The following is a 16,245-nucleotide window of genomic DNA, read 5'->3' as shown; positions in this document are numbered from 1 at the left end:
ATTGAGCTCAAACGTTTAGGCAGTGAATTCAAGAGCTTGGGACTAAAATACCCAAAGGCAGACTTCCCCCTCTTCAGTTGGGTTTCTGGAATGACTAGTATATTTCCAGTAGAAACCCTGTGAGGCAGAACCCAGCAATCAAATCACTAAGGTAGAAGAGGACAAGACCAGGGATGCATTTAAACACTTATAAAGTATCTAAAGTCAGCTCTGTTACATATGGGTGTAGTGGAAGAATATGGAGTCAGTGGAGGAATTTGAAAGTTAGTGTAATTGCTATGACTAAGAATCCTAGCTGCTACATTCTGAACTCACCGCAGATCGATAATGGCACTCATGGGAAGTCTATATGTGCCAATGACATATGAGTGTCTCCCTGTGAGCAATGAAGAGAATGTCACAGGCTTCAAATGTGGTGCCACAGACTATGTAGGTAATAATATTGTTTTACCGATCTCATTAATTCTGTTCTTAAAACTGAGCTCACTATCAAGAACATCACCTAGATATAGTTGTTGGTTTTCATAGATAAGGAGTCCAAATGATCAACTATAGGTGTCTCCACTTAGCTCCACTTAACTTCAAACTGATTGTTCAACTGTTTGATTGCAGGAAATTCTGGGACTGCCACAGGATGATAATTTCTGCAATCCACCTGGCATCACTTGCTGAAGACAGATATAGCAAGGTGTCTTCTGCATATTAATGGAAGCAAACGTACCCATTAAATATATCAGCTTTTAAAAGTACATATACATTAAACAATGAAGGGCCCAGAATCGACCCTTGAGGGATACAATACAATTAGATGTGTGAGTACCTAGTGCAATAGAAGTAGCGCCCATTTATCCATCCATTGAACTAAATCTAATCATTTGTATCACATAAACCTCTCTACATAAACCTCAACCTAATTTCAGCAGTTTTGAGCTGTGTTTAAAGATTCAAAAGCAGTGTTTTTCAGTTGCTCACAAGCCTCATAATAAGAGACCAGCAGAAGGCTTATCTTAGAACAGACTGAAAATGCCAGAGTAAAAACCAATATGTAGCTTGCTGAACACAGCCTTAAGACATGTAATTATGGTGATCTCTAGAAGTGCAATATCAGCTAGAGTATGCAGAAGAACCAGGCTTAAAGCTTTGCTAAAATGCTAAAATAACATTGAACATGTTTGACCAATAGTCCTACATTTAAAGATCTTTCAACTTAGCGATTTGCTTTTGATCATTTACAATATTTCTGGCATTCAGCCCTGATTTACAACTTGATTCAGGTCCTTGTTGCCTTAGTGCATTATGCAATTTATGCACGTCTCCAGATTTTGCTAAGAATCATCCAAGTATTTGAGTGGAGTCTGAGTATGTAGTTCAAATGCATTTTTCTTCTTTTCTGACCAAACCCCCATGTGGCTGGCAGAGCATAGTGCAGACATGTGTTTTCATTTAGCTGTGTGTGTAAACAGGAAACTCTGAGAACAGAAGAAAAGTTGAATATCATTACCCCGTTTTATTTCAGATTCTGTAAAGAATTTTACCATCCACAATTATATTGCCAGTAAAGAAATGTATGTATTTGTTAAAGAGATGTTAAGGAACTACAATTGCTCTTTTACCATGCCATCTTTCACTGGCATGGAACTATTGTGAAAAAATTAAAAAACAGGATAGTTCAGTCTGGTTTTGAGTGCTCCCGCAGCAGGGAAAGAAATGCTAAGATAAAACAAACAAACAAACAAACAAACAAACCAATAAGCCAAAATTGGGACCTGCAAGAGAGCTATTTGATACACATTTATAATATTTGCACAGATACATAAAGATTGAACTCTACATTTCAACAAAAACTCAAAAGCGGCCACAGTCCAATAAGGCTCCAGTTACAGCCTTCAAAGAGCCCATTCCACAATTCTCATCTACTCCTGCTGAAAACACCTGATCCGACAATAGTTCGTTTAGCCACAGGAAACCAGGCAAGCACCACCACTAGGCACAGGTTTCTCAGGAACTGAATTAGAAACATCTGATTTCTGGAGTAAGGTGTAAACACATTTCCCTGTGCATTACATACTACTGACTTCAAGACTTGGCAGATTTAAAGAGAACTTTTTAAAATCTTTGGGTTGCCCATACTGTGTTTTAACATCAACAGAAGTCAGTCATAGTGCAAACTGTGCATTACCATTTGTGTAAAAATCTGAACATATAAAATATTGGAACATATATTATTTAAAAAACTATTTTCACAACTTTCATGAAAAAAAAACACTTCCAGCAAAAATGGAAACATTTTAACACAAATCATCAGCAAATACAAATAAACTGAAAATATTTTAAATATTGAATTGAATGATACAAGACTACAGTGTGCCCACTAATGAAATACAGAATGTAATTTTTATGCTCCATATCAATAAGTTCAGAGCTATACCAGCAGTAGCTGGGGCACTGTGAGGCAATTGAGTGTTAGTGCTTTAATTTCATTATGGGTGGCCCAGTGTGTGCAGCACTTGTCAGTGGTAATGAACATCTCTTTAAACTGCATCCATTGGGTGCTTGGGCACATTTCTATTTTGTGGCCAGTGGTTAAGGTACTTCACTTGTAATTGTAAAGTTGCTGGTTCAAACCCCATCACTGCTGAGTTGCCACTGTTGGGCCCCTGAGCAAGGCCTTTAACTCTCAATTGCTCAAGTTGTACTCAGTCATAATTGTAAGTTGCTTTGGATAAAAGTGTCAGCTAAATGCTGTAAATGTCCCATAGACTCAACAAAAACCATCTGTGAGATTTAAGAAGGTTACTGCTTGGGCTCCTAGATGTCAAGGTCATCGGGCCCTGCACGACTGCTGGATCGACTGTGCGGGTGAGGGTCAAGCTGTTTAAGAAGAACAAGATCCTTTCCTAGAGCCATCTTCTCTGAGTACCCAAAAGCCTGGGATGGGCAGTAGTTCCTCTGATCCAGCTGGTTTTGCTCCGTGCTGTAGTTAGTCCAGTTCTGCTCATTGACAAAATTGTCTGAGGAGTTTGATTTGTCCACTGTGTTTAGGTTGTAACCAAGATTGGAAGCTGGGGCTGAGCAGTGGCTGTAGTATTTGTAACCGCTGGACACGTCTCCAGAGCAAGGCCTGAAGTTACTGTTGCTGTCAAACTGCTTCTCCAACTCTTTTATTTGGTCCTTCATTCTCTTAAAGACTGCATACACAAATTCAAAGACATTAAGTCCCAGTGAGATCAGGGAGACCACCAACATAAATATGATAAAAATGGTCTTCTCCGTAGGACGTGACAGGAAGCAATCGATTTTATGAGGGCATGGAAACCCCTCACATGTGTAAACAGCTGACAACCGGAATCCATAAAGGTACCACTGTATCAACAAAAATCCAACCTCAAAAACCGATTTTAATACAATGCTCACTATATACGTGTAAAATAAGCCTCCTCTCATTTTGATCTTCCCAGTTTCTTCTAGGCCATACTTAAACCTCTTAGTTTCAATTTTCTTCAGGTAAGCATGCACATCTCTTCCCTTACCCTGTAAGGCTCTCAAGATCTCCTCTTTATTTTTCAGTTTCACCTCCTTGTGCATGAGGTAGATCACATGGCTGAGGTACAGAAGGGTGGGCACAGAAACAAATATAATCTGAAGAACCCAGAAGCGCACATGGGAGATGGGAAAAGACTTGTCATAGCAGACATTCTCACAGCCAGGTTGCTGCGTGTTGCACTCAAAAGCAGACTGCTCGTCCCCCCAGGCTGACTCCACTGCAGTCCCCAGCACCAGGATCCGGAAGATGAAGAGAACTGAGAGCCATACTTTTCCGCCAGCTGTGGAGTATGTTTGGACTTTGTCCAGCAGCTTTGCTAAGGCACTCCAGTCACCCATGATGACAAAACGTTCTATAGGCTATTTAGCAACAGGGGACTGAGCGAGGTGTTACGCTCAAAGTTTACACTCTGAATGAGTGTATATTCATCAAGTAGCCTTAGGTCTGAAGAATATTTAATAGTAGTTTTAAATATTCATGAATTTTTCTTTCTTCTTACTCCTCCTGCCAACAATAAAATTATATTTAACAAACCCAGAAACAATACTAAACACGCACATTCTTTGGATGCACAATTTGACAAGTCATCCAGCATCAAAAGGCCTTAAGAGCGATCCTTTCCAATTCCGCATCCACCATTTTCGATGAACTAGACGGCCTATTTTGACAAATAAAATTTTCAAATTTTAAACAAATCTTTGCAAGAGACTAATTTCAAACATGATCGATTTCTTGTCAATTATTTTTGCAAAAATAAACACCTTCTTACAACTCTCGCCTATGTTCAAAGTACTAGCAGCGCTGTGTTCTTTAGGGGTTTGCTGGCTTACCTGAGGTTTCTTCTACCGCCAGTGTATCGGAAAATGTCTTCAGATCTTTTTTTTTTTTTTTTATGGACCCTGAGAGACCTAAAGAAAGCGTTTTTACATTTAAACTGCATATACGTGCCTAGTTGCATTCAACAGGGGAATTGACTCGCAATGGAAAAAGTTTGTGGTCATCTGACTCCCCACACAAACTTCATGGCCAGGAGACGTTACGCGGCTCTAGCCTACATCTTCGTAGACTGTAACATTTTGAGGGAAAATGTTTTGGGATACTAAGGAGCTGAAATAACCGTCTTGCGCCATCTAGTGCATGAATTGTAATATAAATAGTTTTAAGGGAGATATTCGACTAATGAAGGGAGACGTCTGCTCTGTAACCGTGGGGTAGATTAAAGCTTCAAACGCTTCAGATCCTGGCGTGAATGAAAATATTTTGTTCGGGTCTTACAAATTGAAATGGCGACAAAATAATAATATGCAACTTACTTTCACTTGCACAAACTAAAGTTTTAATCTGTCTTTTATGGTATTACTGTTATAAACGTATACGGACAAAGATTTTTAAACAGCAACAATACGTAAAATCATACAATTTCTTTTATTTTCGAGCAGACAACGCTGCAATACAAATGTGATTCGTAAATAATGTTTAAGTACAAATAAACCCTTAATTCTCGTGCAGAGTTTATTTTAGGCTTATGCCAGTATGGATTAATAATAGCCTCTTAACAACAGCAAAACCCATCTGATGTCACAGTCATAGTCCAGTCACACCCAGAGTCTGAATCACCATTTCACATCAAAATATGTAATCAATTTTCTAAAACATTGGTCAACGCATTACCAACACAAACACACACGCAAGAAAAACTGAAGCAATTGTCTATCAGTTCATCAAAGTTAATGATTCACTGGGCCCTGTGAATCAATCAGCCGTACACGAACACACCCTCAACCAAGTTATTTATAACTCCTCCCAAAAACCTCAAAGTGTTTATTAAGAAAGTGCTAATATATATTAGGCTGGCAACTGGTACATTTAGTACAGAGTTAAAAAAAAAACCAAAAAAAAACCCACTTCTCTTATAATCCCACTGTACCCAAGCATCGGTCTCCCTGAACTTCTTACTTTCTAGGAGCCATCGAAGACCTCAGTGAAAGTTCAGCCTCGACCCAGCTGTTTGGACTTGCTAGCATTCTTTCCCAGATATCAACTTCCTCATTTGCCGAATCCATCCAATCCACTTTCTTGCCATAGCTTTGCCCTGCAAGTGAACAGAGGACAGTAAAACCCAATAAGACCACAGGCTTCTCTGCACTAACCCAGCTAACTCACTGGTCTTACTAAGGAGGGCATGTTTACCTGTACCGAGGCTAAGGCGTACACCTCCCAGGAACTGGTTGGAGAATCTGTTGTTATCCCACACAGTTAGCTCACAACAGGCCTCGCGTACCTCTCCGGATCTGAAGCCGTCATACACCATAGCGTGGTTATACACGGGGTCCTGCGTCTTCTTCACTACTTGGGTCTTCTGACGGCTTTTTTTGCTAGTGTCTGGTAACATGTAACTTTGGAACAGACACAAGCAGCTTTGCTTTACCACTCAGTGCTCAGAAGTGCACATGAATGCTTAATGCTAATTCAGGTCATGACAGAGCAAAGGGTAGTGGGGAAGAACAGACCAATACATGCTGAAGCATATGGCCCCTGCCCTGAGACAGCAAAAATATACCCCCTTACGTGCACTGGGGTCGGATGGCACAGGGCTATTAACTCTTCCCCAATTCAAACTCTCTTCTTGGGGTGCGAGATCCTTTAGTGTCGTGTATAGTCCTAAACTTCCCTGCCTCAACATTTGTGTGACTGTTCTCCTATTTCACCATTTAAAACTGAACTGAAAATGTGTCTTTTTGACATGTACTGCTTTGACATGTTTTGACATGTACTGCTCTCTCGTCATAGCTTTAATTTTTTTTTTTTTCTGTAGGTTTGGTTTCTGTTCTTCTCGTTTCATATTTTGCCTTCTGATGTCTGTTTTCTTTAATATGTTTGTTTGCTGGTCTTCTATTACATCTTTGTTGTCTTGTCACTGTCTCTATATCTTTCCTTTTGAACCGATGCCCTGTACTATCATGTAAAGTGGCCTTGATCTTGGAAAAAGCACTATATAAATTAAACATATTATTATTATTATTATTATTATTATTATTATTATTATTATTATTATTAATAATAATAATGCCCTTCCAGTCCCCAGCCTATTAGCATTTTTATACACCCCACCACATGCCCTTGTCACATTTTAAGCATCTGTGCCTGAGAATGTCTGCGCATGGTCCTGTAGGGCAGTTGTCCTAACAGGCTACCAGCCCATCCCATTCAAGCTCTGTTCGGTTTAACCTTGTGCTGCAAACAGAATGATTCAAAAAGTAAATAAAGTTGGTGTTTGCATTTGCCCTTTAAACAAACAGTAGCTTCATTTTTGTGCCTGCCATGGCCTTGAGAAATGAGACTCTAAAAACAAACTCAAACCACAATCACTGGACAGAGAATGAGCGACTCCTTTCCTCAACAACAGAAGAAGGCACTTCCTCCACCCCTGCGTGCCACACGTCTTACCACTTCACGAAGGAGTCGACTCCTTGGGTCTTCAGGCTACGTAAACACCTCGCCTCTCGCAACCATATGTGAATTTCTCCTGTTCTGAGTTTGTAACCACCTACAGTTAGAGACAAGACAAAGAACAAATTCAAATTATTAGCAATATTTTAAACAGTGAGTTTGATTTTTAAGAATTCATGTTTTGGAAAGATTCTTTAAATACCTGTGGATTCTGGAGGCACATACTTAAGTGAGATTGACAAAAGTCCACAGGATTCAGGTGATTCCTGATTATCTTTGCTCTATAACATGCAAAAATATAATCTTATAAGTATAATATCAAATAAAAAAATGGTTAAGGTAGTAAATTTACTAATTCAAAACAAAATAGATTGGCAGATATCTACGTGCACTTTGGTAATCAAGTGATTGCTTTAAGACTCTGGAAGTGTATGATGATATAACAATTCTAGAAACCTGTGAACTGATCTTATTGATATTTTCGGTTCCAGACCTTGGGCTGGAGGTTGTACCAGGTGAGGGTTTCATGCTTCCAGTCCCAGGCCTTCAGACTGATCTCAACCTGACCCAGGAAGGCGTTTCTGCCTCGGGAGTCATTATGCCACACAGACAAGTTCAGGGTCTTTGCGTGCAATTCTTCACGCTTCACTTTGTACTGTGTGCCAAGTTGAAGAGAAGAGCTCCATTTACTTTCAGCAAATCTATTTTGTACTTGTTATCAAATGCACTGGGAAAACAGAAGAAGCATATGGGACAGGAGAAAAATAAAGCCAAGACAAATTGTGCTGTCCAACATACTCTCAAAGATTCCACATAGACTGGATTCACTGTGCGTTTCTTGATTGATGTCTTTCTCTTGCTTCTCTTGTCAGGATAGAGGTAGGTCTTCACGTAACTGACAAAAAAGTATGGAACACAGCACAATTGTAGACATTATTCATCTGCACCAAGTGATCACTTTATTAGGTAACCTGCTCTATAGCTGTACCTAAAAGCATGCTATAAACGCTGAATGTGTGTGTGTGTGTGTGTGTGTGTGTGTGTGTGTGTGTGTGTGTGTGTGTGTGTGTGTGTGTGTGTGTGTGTGTGTGCATACATGCGTGTGTGAGTGTGTATATATGTTACTGTCTGACTGTGTGTGTGTATGTGGTAGATGTCTGTTAGAGGTACTGAACTAGTGTAAGTTTTATTGTCAGCTATGGAGTACTTTGTACTATGAGCCACTGTGAGATCGAGGACAATTTTCTTGTATGTGCAAACGTACTTGGCCAATAAAGCCTCATTCTGATTATATACTGAAATATATATGTATTATATATGCATTTTTGAAAAACAACTCTTTCATAAAAGATGGCTGTAAAAACATTGCACAAGTGCATAGAAAACCAAACAACTTACCTTTAGTCAGAAATGACTGGGAAAAGACTGGTAGGAATTATTAATAAATTCCTAATAAAATGGCTACACAGTGTACATTCTCACTGCTGCTCTCCATGGTATAGTGGTAGAGCATAGTTCATCTTATAAAAGACATTTGTCATTTGGGTTGAAGAAACTCACGGGTCTGTGCGCTGTTTACGTGGGTTTGCAATGGCCAGGTCCTGACACTGTTCCACCATAATGACAAGCTCTCCCAGTGGGCTGTACATCAGAGCAAACTCCACAGAACCCTGCACTGTCACATTGCCAAAGTCTCCGGCATCGCTGTACACACTCAGCAAACTACCAGAGCGCTAGGACAAAAAGAAAGCCCAGGATGTCAGTCTTATAATACCAAAACCCGATAACCACACACAATATACATGATGTTAATCACAGTTAAACTTCAACTAGCAAAAGTTCAACATCAAATACAAAAAACAGAAAATTCGATGTGGCTCACTTCTGTGACTGAGATTGTGCTTGCAGAAATAGGCCTTCTTCCAGAGTGATCAGATCCATAGCTGGACACTGAGCTGCTGTCATTATCAGAATCCACTCCCTCATCCTGGATGGATTAGAAGAACAAAGACAGACCACTGAAACTGAGCGATAGATCCCTCACTTTGACCAAATAAACTGCACCAGAGAGTTAAGGTACTGCAAAAATGCAACACTGAAACAGGATGAAAAAGGACTAACCTCCCAAACATCTGCAATGAAAGACGGAGCAACAGGTATGGCAACCTTTACAGAGGCATCTGGCTCAGGTGACCCATTCGCCATACCTGTGAAAGCAAAACAGGTAATATCCTTGCCAACAATTATGACTTTATGCGACCCTGTATGAGCAAAGATTGTTAAACTAATACTGGGTGTATCAAAGTCAAGAACACGTAGACCTTTCCTAGAATGTCAGCATTTAAACCAAAGAAATCTGACACCGAAAGTTTATGTATGGGTATGGAAAGTGATATGTCAGGCATAAACAAAGAATAGAGGGAGGGACTGTTTAGTACTGTTTGTGTAAAACCGAACAAAATACTTGTGGTGAATTTGCTGCTGAACATATTGCCCCAACAAATCAAAAGTGAACTCATGCAAAATGTTATTATAAAGAACATAAAACTTGCATACTTTCAATTTGGGTTGGGTCCTCAGATTCAGATGGCATGACTACTATTGTAGGAATCCCAATTTCTGTCTTCTCCTGCTTTGGGTTTTGGGTGGAGGTGTATTTAGACATTGGCAATTTTGTCCTGAGGGCCCGTTCATACACGCTGGCAAGAATATCACTTTCTCTTCTGCTGTCCTCTTTGGAAGTACTCATAACATCAGCCACTTCTGAAAAAGTATGGCTTTGTTCTCTGTAGCACAGTACTTGTGAGGTTTTTATTTGATTTGTCTGCTTTGATTCAGTTTTTTTATCAGCACTTACAGAATCCCTCAGTTCCACATCAAAGTCCCCTTTTCTTCCAGGAACTGCATCTTTCACAACTACTTCTGTAAGTATGTCTCTATTTATGTCTGCTGACCTCTTTTGGTTTAAAATGGCACCTTTGGGTGTGTTTAGGTCATTCAGTGCCTCTGTTTGATCCTCAGGAATACTGGCATTTTCTTCCATATTTAAATCGACACTTAATACATCCATTCTTGTTGGAGATGACATTCTGAAATTTGCCACTGGGATTTCATCCTTCTCTATTTCATGTCTTTTATCCTGTATTTTTTGTGCAGTGTTACTTGGGGACACTTGCTTTTTCATCATCTCAGCAGAGGAAACTGTGGGGAGCTCATCAGAGTTTTCTTGCCTTTCTAGAGAAACAGCAAGCAATTCATGGTCCCTCTTTGGATCCCAATTAATTGACTGACTTATGAGTACTTCCTCTTCAAATGCAGGACTGTCCTTTTTCATCACAAACATATGTTTGGTGTGATTCTGCTTGTGCTTCACTTCTATCTCTGCACATTTCCTAGAGCTCATTATGTTGTCATCCTCAACCTTTGGCTCAGTGCTACTTGTCTCCACAGCTCTGCCAAGATGACAGGCTTGATCCTGGCTTGAGGTGTCCTGTGGCTCACTGAAAGATATTATCTCCAGTGTTTCAACAGGTGTACATCCATCTGTCAGTTTATGTCTAGTCTTTACTTCTGTCGATCCTATTTTGTTGGCCTCCGGGGAGATCTTCACTAAGTTCTCCTCAAATGGTTTGGTTTTGTGTTCTGCCAGAGGGAGTGACATCTTTGGTCTTGGCTCTGGAGTCACTGCATTTGTGGATGTGTTTGTTGCAACTGCTGAATTAGACTTCTGCTCCAGGACAGGTTCAAGGTGAGTAGACAGCACAGGAGGTGTTGTGCATTTAGGCTCATCTCTTGGTTTAGTTCCTAGGTCAGCGGTGCCAAGGATGGGATTATTGAAATTAGCCAAACTTCTTAGAATGAATGGTTTCTCAGTAGGTTTCTTGAAAGGTTTCTGAGAAGGATTCTCAAAATGAACATTCTTGGCTGGACTCTGAACAAGCTGGGTTTCTGTAAAAATTATAAAAATAGTTCCAGGAAAAGAAAATTTGCATTTAAAATATGTTACACCTATAAAGGATTTTCACATCGGCGTTTAACAGATCTATAATACACGTGCCTTGTGTACTAAAGAAATTATGTTTTCCACAAAAAAGCTCACCGTCTTCCAAACTGATGTCTTTGTTTGTGTATGCCCGGCATTTCTATAGTAATTAATGGTTATAGATGTAGATGTTAGTAAAGATATATATATATATATATATATATATATATATATATATATATTTTGCACAGAAAATGTTTGAATGAGATGCATAAAATATGAAGTGTGATAAAAACCTCTATACTGAGAGCTGGGTGGACTGATCTGGGGTCATCTGATAATCTAAAAAAATATTTATCATGTTCAGTAAATCATTACTTGGCTCATAACTGTATTGCAATATCCAGTTATGCAAACACAGCCTGCTTGTAACTTTAGATGATACTGCAAACACACCCCACAATACCTGAAGAATGTATGACTGCTTAAGTCATTAATACAGTCATTTCAGTAATAATATTATGCATGCAGTACCAGTGGCCAACAAAAGAGCATTGGGATGATGCTTAAATATAACACCTTTCTGACTGCATGTATTTCAGTTTATTACTATAAATCAGCATTATAGGCCCATGAGGCTGATGAGTTAATGTCTGTGAGGTTGCTGAGTTAATATCTGAACACTGAACATTATGTGACTAATGTAGCTCACACCCTCCATCTCTGACCAGTACATTTACAGTAAGCGGTCTTTTTTCAATCTTTTGCTTAGCAGATTATTAAAACAAAATAAGTATATTACTCTGGGCAAGTTTTGCTGTGTTCCTTTTCTTCTTCTTTGTCCTCAGTCACAGCATGCAGGAAGGGGTTTGGATTATGTCCTACAATAAGAAAGAGCATAATAAGCAAGAAACCGACAAAAAGAAGTGTGACAAACCTCTACACTGAGAGTTTGATAAGCAATAATTTATAAAAATTTCTGGTGTGAACTGAAAGAATCTCATTTTCAACCCTTAACATTGAAATGAGCTGACAAATAATAAAATAATAAATAAATAATAAACAGCCAGGGGCCTGAAAAAGAGTGGATGTTCACTTGTAACTAGTTAGACAGGTGTTGGAGTAGTGAAAGGGGAATGAAGGAAACACAATCTTCCTTTAAGCTTCTTAACAGCATAATTAGGTACCTGCTGTTTTCTTCCATCTGATAGAGGACCTCACCACGGCTGAGATGTCAGGCTGGCGTCCGTGTCTCTTAGCCCTGATCTCCTCAAACCATTCTCCTGTCAAAACCTTTAGCTCCTTGCGGTCAAGGACCGAATTTCTCAGCCTCCTAATGTTAAAAAATAAAATAAAATAAAAAAATCTAGATTACCTGCCAAATACGTAACTGCGGCAGTCCAACAAGGCCGATCCAAGTGAAACTTTAAATACTATCCACAATTTCACCGAAAGAACGACACTGAAAGTCTGTTAAATTCGATTTAGATTTGGAGAGAGAGAAAATTCTTTAGGCCTATCTAGAACAAACCTGCAGGTAGAAATAAGTGAATTAACTTTGCTTCAAGTCATTGCTTAAGACCTACAATTACAAGAAGTGTTACGTCTCGGGTAATGTATGTCTAAGTTTGTTCCATTGATTATAACGTGTAATGAGTGTAGATAGGCCTATTTGTATGCGCCACGAGCTGTCACGATACGCACGTGATAGTTCGTGTGGAGAATGCGTGATAGTTCGTGTGGAGAATTGACACACACAAGCTGGAAGTCCCGCCTGCTCCTTTCAGATTATTTTCTTTCAGAAGATTTCAGGTTGAAATACATGCCCATGCTAACGCATATTCAGCAGTATCACCCAGATGTGTCAGTCATTTGCATTCGTGTATTTGGCAGACGCTCCTATCCAATTATGCTACAGAGGAAGGCAAATATAGTATTAGTATAACATTCCTTGCGCAAGGAATGTTATTGGTAGCATGGTGCATTTGCCTTTAAATATTGAAATATAGCCTGGCATAAATGCAACAAATTATTTTTTAATTATTCTATTTCTTTTGTACTTTAAGAACGTAAGAGATGCGCTTCAGTTTTGTATCTGATTGTGACTTATTGCCTTTTGTTTTTGTTTCATCCCTACATAGAAATATGTCCTATGTGAGGGTGTATGTTCACTGTTTTACATTTTACATTGTTCTGCTTGACACACTGCAGGCCGTACCAACTACCTCAAGAGGAATTATACTAGACTAAGTGGAACGAACTATAAGGTGCACTACTGTCTGTAATGGGGTTTTGTAGCTTTGCCACCATTCTACCGAACCGTGATATCCAAATTGTGGTGTGAACTTAACCATGACTTTTATGTATCGTAACGTAGGCCTATATTAATAACTAAATAAACTGGCTGTAGTAACATAGCGTATATGATCGGTATATGGTGGTTTAAGCATATAAAACACATTTTGAATATTCATAACCTAGATGAAGTGGCACAGTGATGTTATTATGTATTAATATCACTGGATCATTGTTACCAGCCTATGTGCAAAATCCTTATATGAATGCCATATGACATTATAGAACACATGTGAACTATCAATTATCGACACAAAAACATTTAGGCCTATAATAAAATAATAATAGCTACTTAAAATACATATCTTATTTACAGTATCTGTATGAGTCCAGTGCATTTACAAGTCTGTGAATATATATGAAAAATATCTTAATGTACATGAAATGGGGACTAATCATGTTAAAAGAAATAATAATAACCAACAAACATAGACTTATGATCACAAAATGACTTTTACTGAACTTTTGCGTATGGAAATCTAAAATGAGATATTATATGGCAGAATTAAACCCAGTATACCGTTTTCAGTTGTGAATGCAACGTAGCAATGCAAAAAACTGGTCCGAAGTTTACATGGTCCATGTTCTTGTTTTTTCCGCAATTTGTTCAGCGAACTAAAACTTCCTCTGGTTCCTCACATTTAATCACCGCTGCAGCGCATATAACTTGTGCTGACGCATACCCTGACATGAATACAGTAACTTTAATGGAAATCTATTTCTTACGATGACAGGTTAAGAACAAAATACAACAAAAATAACCGTTTTCTTCCCATGAAATCCACCACTCAGCATAGGTACACAAACCTAACATGCTTATTTGTACGTAGTCCTGAGTCAGGGCAACGGAATCCAGAATCGTAGTATGTGCCTACCTTACACGTCCAATTTCAAGCCGTTTTAAACTCTCATCTCGTAGAAGCACTTGGCGAATTATTCCTTCCTCCTCGGCAGAAAGAAAGCTCAGGTCAATAAATATGGTGGCATCTTTAGACGATTTCATCTTGTGACACTTGCAAAATGAAAAATTGCTTTCTGACTTGCACTCCGAGAGTTAAGAGCTGCCCGCGTCCGTGGAGCACAGACAAGTTCCTAAACGCTTTTCAGCTGCTTTAATACCCAGGGTGCTGAATTTGGCGTGCTTGTTGGAGCTAGGAGGAGTGTCTGTGAGTCTTCACGCATATTCAGCGCCTCTGGCTGTGCATAACAGACAATGAGCGCACAGTTTCTCTCACGTAATACGTTAACAGGTTGCTTAAAGACCCTCGGATTAAAACCTTTTGTCCTTAGGAGAGATAAAAAAATACAGTTTGTGCAGCAATGAAACGCTCGTAGTTTGCTAAATGGCAGACATTGAGCCGGGTCATACATACTTTGCACATGAGAGATTAATGAGGACATGACCATTACCCAGAACACCCAAGCAGGAGTGCTGACGGAGACCAGAATGCTTTTGAATGTTGAGGCAGGAACCTTACAAGATTTTATCTGACACTGACATCCTCAGATATCTTATTTTACTTCCTGTATAGTAGCAGCTGTTTCTGAAAAATGTCATAAAGTAGGTTATATGCTTCCTGACATGCATTTTTCAGTGGGGTTATTGAGGTGCTTAGAAAATATATTATGTGGTCACAAATGTCCACCTGGAAAATGAATGAATGAATCAATGACTCAATGAATGAATCAATGAAGGAATAGGCAAACAAATCAACAAATTGGTAATCTATATATGAAATCCTGTGGGTCATGGTATATTTATAAGTACACAAGAATCAGATGCCTTTCTTATCTCAAACATTAAGTACACAGTTGTGCATTTAGAATTGACTTCAATTCAGTGTTTGTGCAGTGCTTTTTACCATAGATGTTTTCCCAAAAAATACCTTTATATAGCTTAATCCCAGATCAGATGTCTAATGAGCAAGCCAAGGTTGACAATGGCAATGGAAAACTCCCTGAAGAATTATGAGAAAGAACTCTTGAGAAGAGCCAATGGGAAGTCATCATCTTCTAGGTGGCACCACATAGTGATGTTATGGTTCACTGTCTGATAAAGTTATACACCACACCCTTTATGTAAAGTCAACAGGAGCCTGCTAGAAGACATTGAGATTGAAAAAAAAACAAAAAAAAAACAAAGATTGACATAAACTACAGCATATTAAACTGCAGTATATTTAACTGACATTTATGAAAGTTCCCATTTGCTGATTTTATACCTTTTTTTCTTGAATGGTGCAAAATCACTCCCAAAATCACTTCCTTCACTTGCATGTGAAAGGATTTAAGTGACGATCCCTAGCCTCATCTTGTGCACAGCACAAGGCTATGGATCTTCATCTTGAATCCCGTCACATGGAAGTGAAGTTCGGGGTATAGTAGGTCACTCGTCTTAGGTCCAAGCCAGAAGTGAAAGAGCAGGTTCTGCTTCGAACTCTGAAGTGTGAAATGAAACCGATCACATCTAGCGTCTGATACACTGAATTACCAGTAGGTGGCAGTAATCACCAAAAAAAGCAAAAAGTAGCCCATTAATATTTTAATCCGGATAAATAGATGACAACAAAAAATATTTAGGTTATTAAGACTTATTTAACAATTCTATGCATAATGTGTCTTATTTTTAAAATTGTGACAGCGTCTTAAAACTATATAAGATGAGAGAAAAACGAGTTCACTGATCTAAGAGGAAAAGAACGTAATGGAAGAGCAAAAAACAGGTAGAAGGTAAAAGGTAGAAGGTAATGTGTGCTGACTTCTCTCATTGCTCGTTGCTCAGAACCAGTATATGATATCTGTAGCAAATAGTTTTACATTTATATGCTACAGAACGTCTACAATAATTTTATGATGGGGCAAATTTAATACATCAATGTGAAAATAAGGCAGGCTGACTATATTTTGACCTATT

At 38.9% G+C, this 16,245-nt stretch overlaps 2 protein-coding genes across 3 annotated transcripts; both read right to left on the bottom strand.

Annotated features, from left to right (window-relative positions):
• Window positions 1–1,492: 1,492 nt before the first annotated feature.
• gja1a (gap junction protein alpha 1a) lies at window positions 1,493–4,869 on the bottom strand. The gene is made up of 2 exons (XM_026999831.3): window positions 4,375–4,869; window positions 1,493–4,048 (listed from the first exon to the last, which is right to left on the bottom strand). The coding sequence occupies exon 2, from the start codon at window positions 3,880–3,882 to the stop codon at window positions 2,809–2,811; it is 1,074 nt and encodes a 357-aa protein (XP_026855632.3). The 5' UTR covers window positions 3,883–4,048; window positions 4,375–4,869; the 3' UTR covers window positions 1,493–2,808.
• Window positions 4,870–4,950: 81 nt separating this feature from the next.
• On the bottom strand, window positions 4,951–14,401 carry si:ch211-266g18.6 (synaptotagmin-like protein 2). 2 transcript variants are annotated; one of them, XM_026999922.3, is made up of 15 exons: window positions 14,207–14,401; window positions 12,164–12,309; window positions 11,779–11,857; window positions 11,273–11,318; window positions 11,094–11,136; window positions 9,551–10,942; window positions 9,116–9,201; window positions 8,877–8,981; window positions 8,555–8,727; window positions 7,793–7,889; window positions 7,488–7,649; window positions 7,197–7,275; window positions 6,992–7,091; window positions 5,735–5,940; window positions 4,951–5,636 (listed from the first exon to the last, which is right to left on the bottom strand). In XM_026999922.3, the coding sequence occupies exons 1-15, from the start codon at window positions 14,332–14,334 to the stop codon at window positions 5,497–5,499; spliced, it is 2,982 nt and encodes a 993-aa protein (XP_026855723.2). In that variant the 5' UTR covers window positions 14,335–14,401; the 3' UTR covers window positions 4,951–5,496. The 2 variants fall into 2 exon arrangements, with proteins under 2 accessions (XP_026855723.2, XP_081578103.1); XM_081721977.1 differs by lacking the exons at window positions 9,551–10,942; window positions 11,094–11,136; window positions 11,273–11,318; window positions 14,207–14,401 and having other exon boundaries at window positions 12,164–12,184.
• Window positions 14,402–16,245: the final 1,844 nt, after the last annotated feature.

Source organism: Electrophorus electricus, chromosome 10, assembly GCF_041902795.1.
Source record: "Electrophorus electricus isolate QZ-2024a chromosome 10, ASM4190279v1, whole genome shotgun sequence".
Taxonomy (NCBI): Eukaryota; Metazoa; Chordata; class Actinopteri; order Gymnotiformes; family Gymnotidae; genus Electrophorus; species Electrophorus electricus.
This window is presented reverse-complemented; position numbering and strand designations above follow the sequence as displayed.

Bases quoted from the DNA above. Each gene is read 5' to 3' on its own strand.
- gja1a (XM_026999831.3), bottom strand. From the start codon at position 3,882: ATGGGTGACTGGAGTGCCTTAGCAAAGCTGCTGGACAAAGTCCAAACA.
- si:ch211-266g18.6 (XM_026999922.3), bottom strand. From the start codon at position 14,334: ATGAAATCGTCTAAAGATGCCACCATATTTATTGACCTGAGCTTTCTT. The intron at 11,858-12,163 runs GTACCTAATTAT...TTCTTATTGTAG, and splicing joins CAGATGGAAGAAAACAGCAG to GACATAATCCAAACCCCTTC. The intron at 7,650-7,792 runs GTATGTTGGACA...CTTGGCACACAG, and splicing joins TCTATGTGGAATCTTTGAGA to TACAAAGTGAAGCGTGAAGA.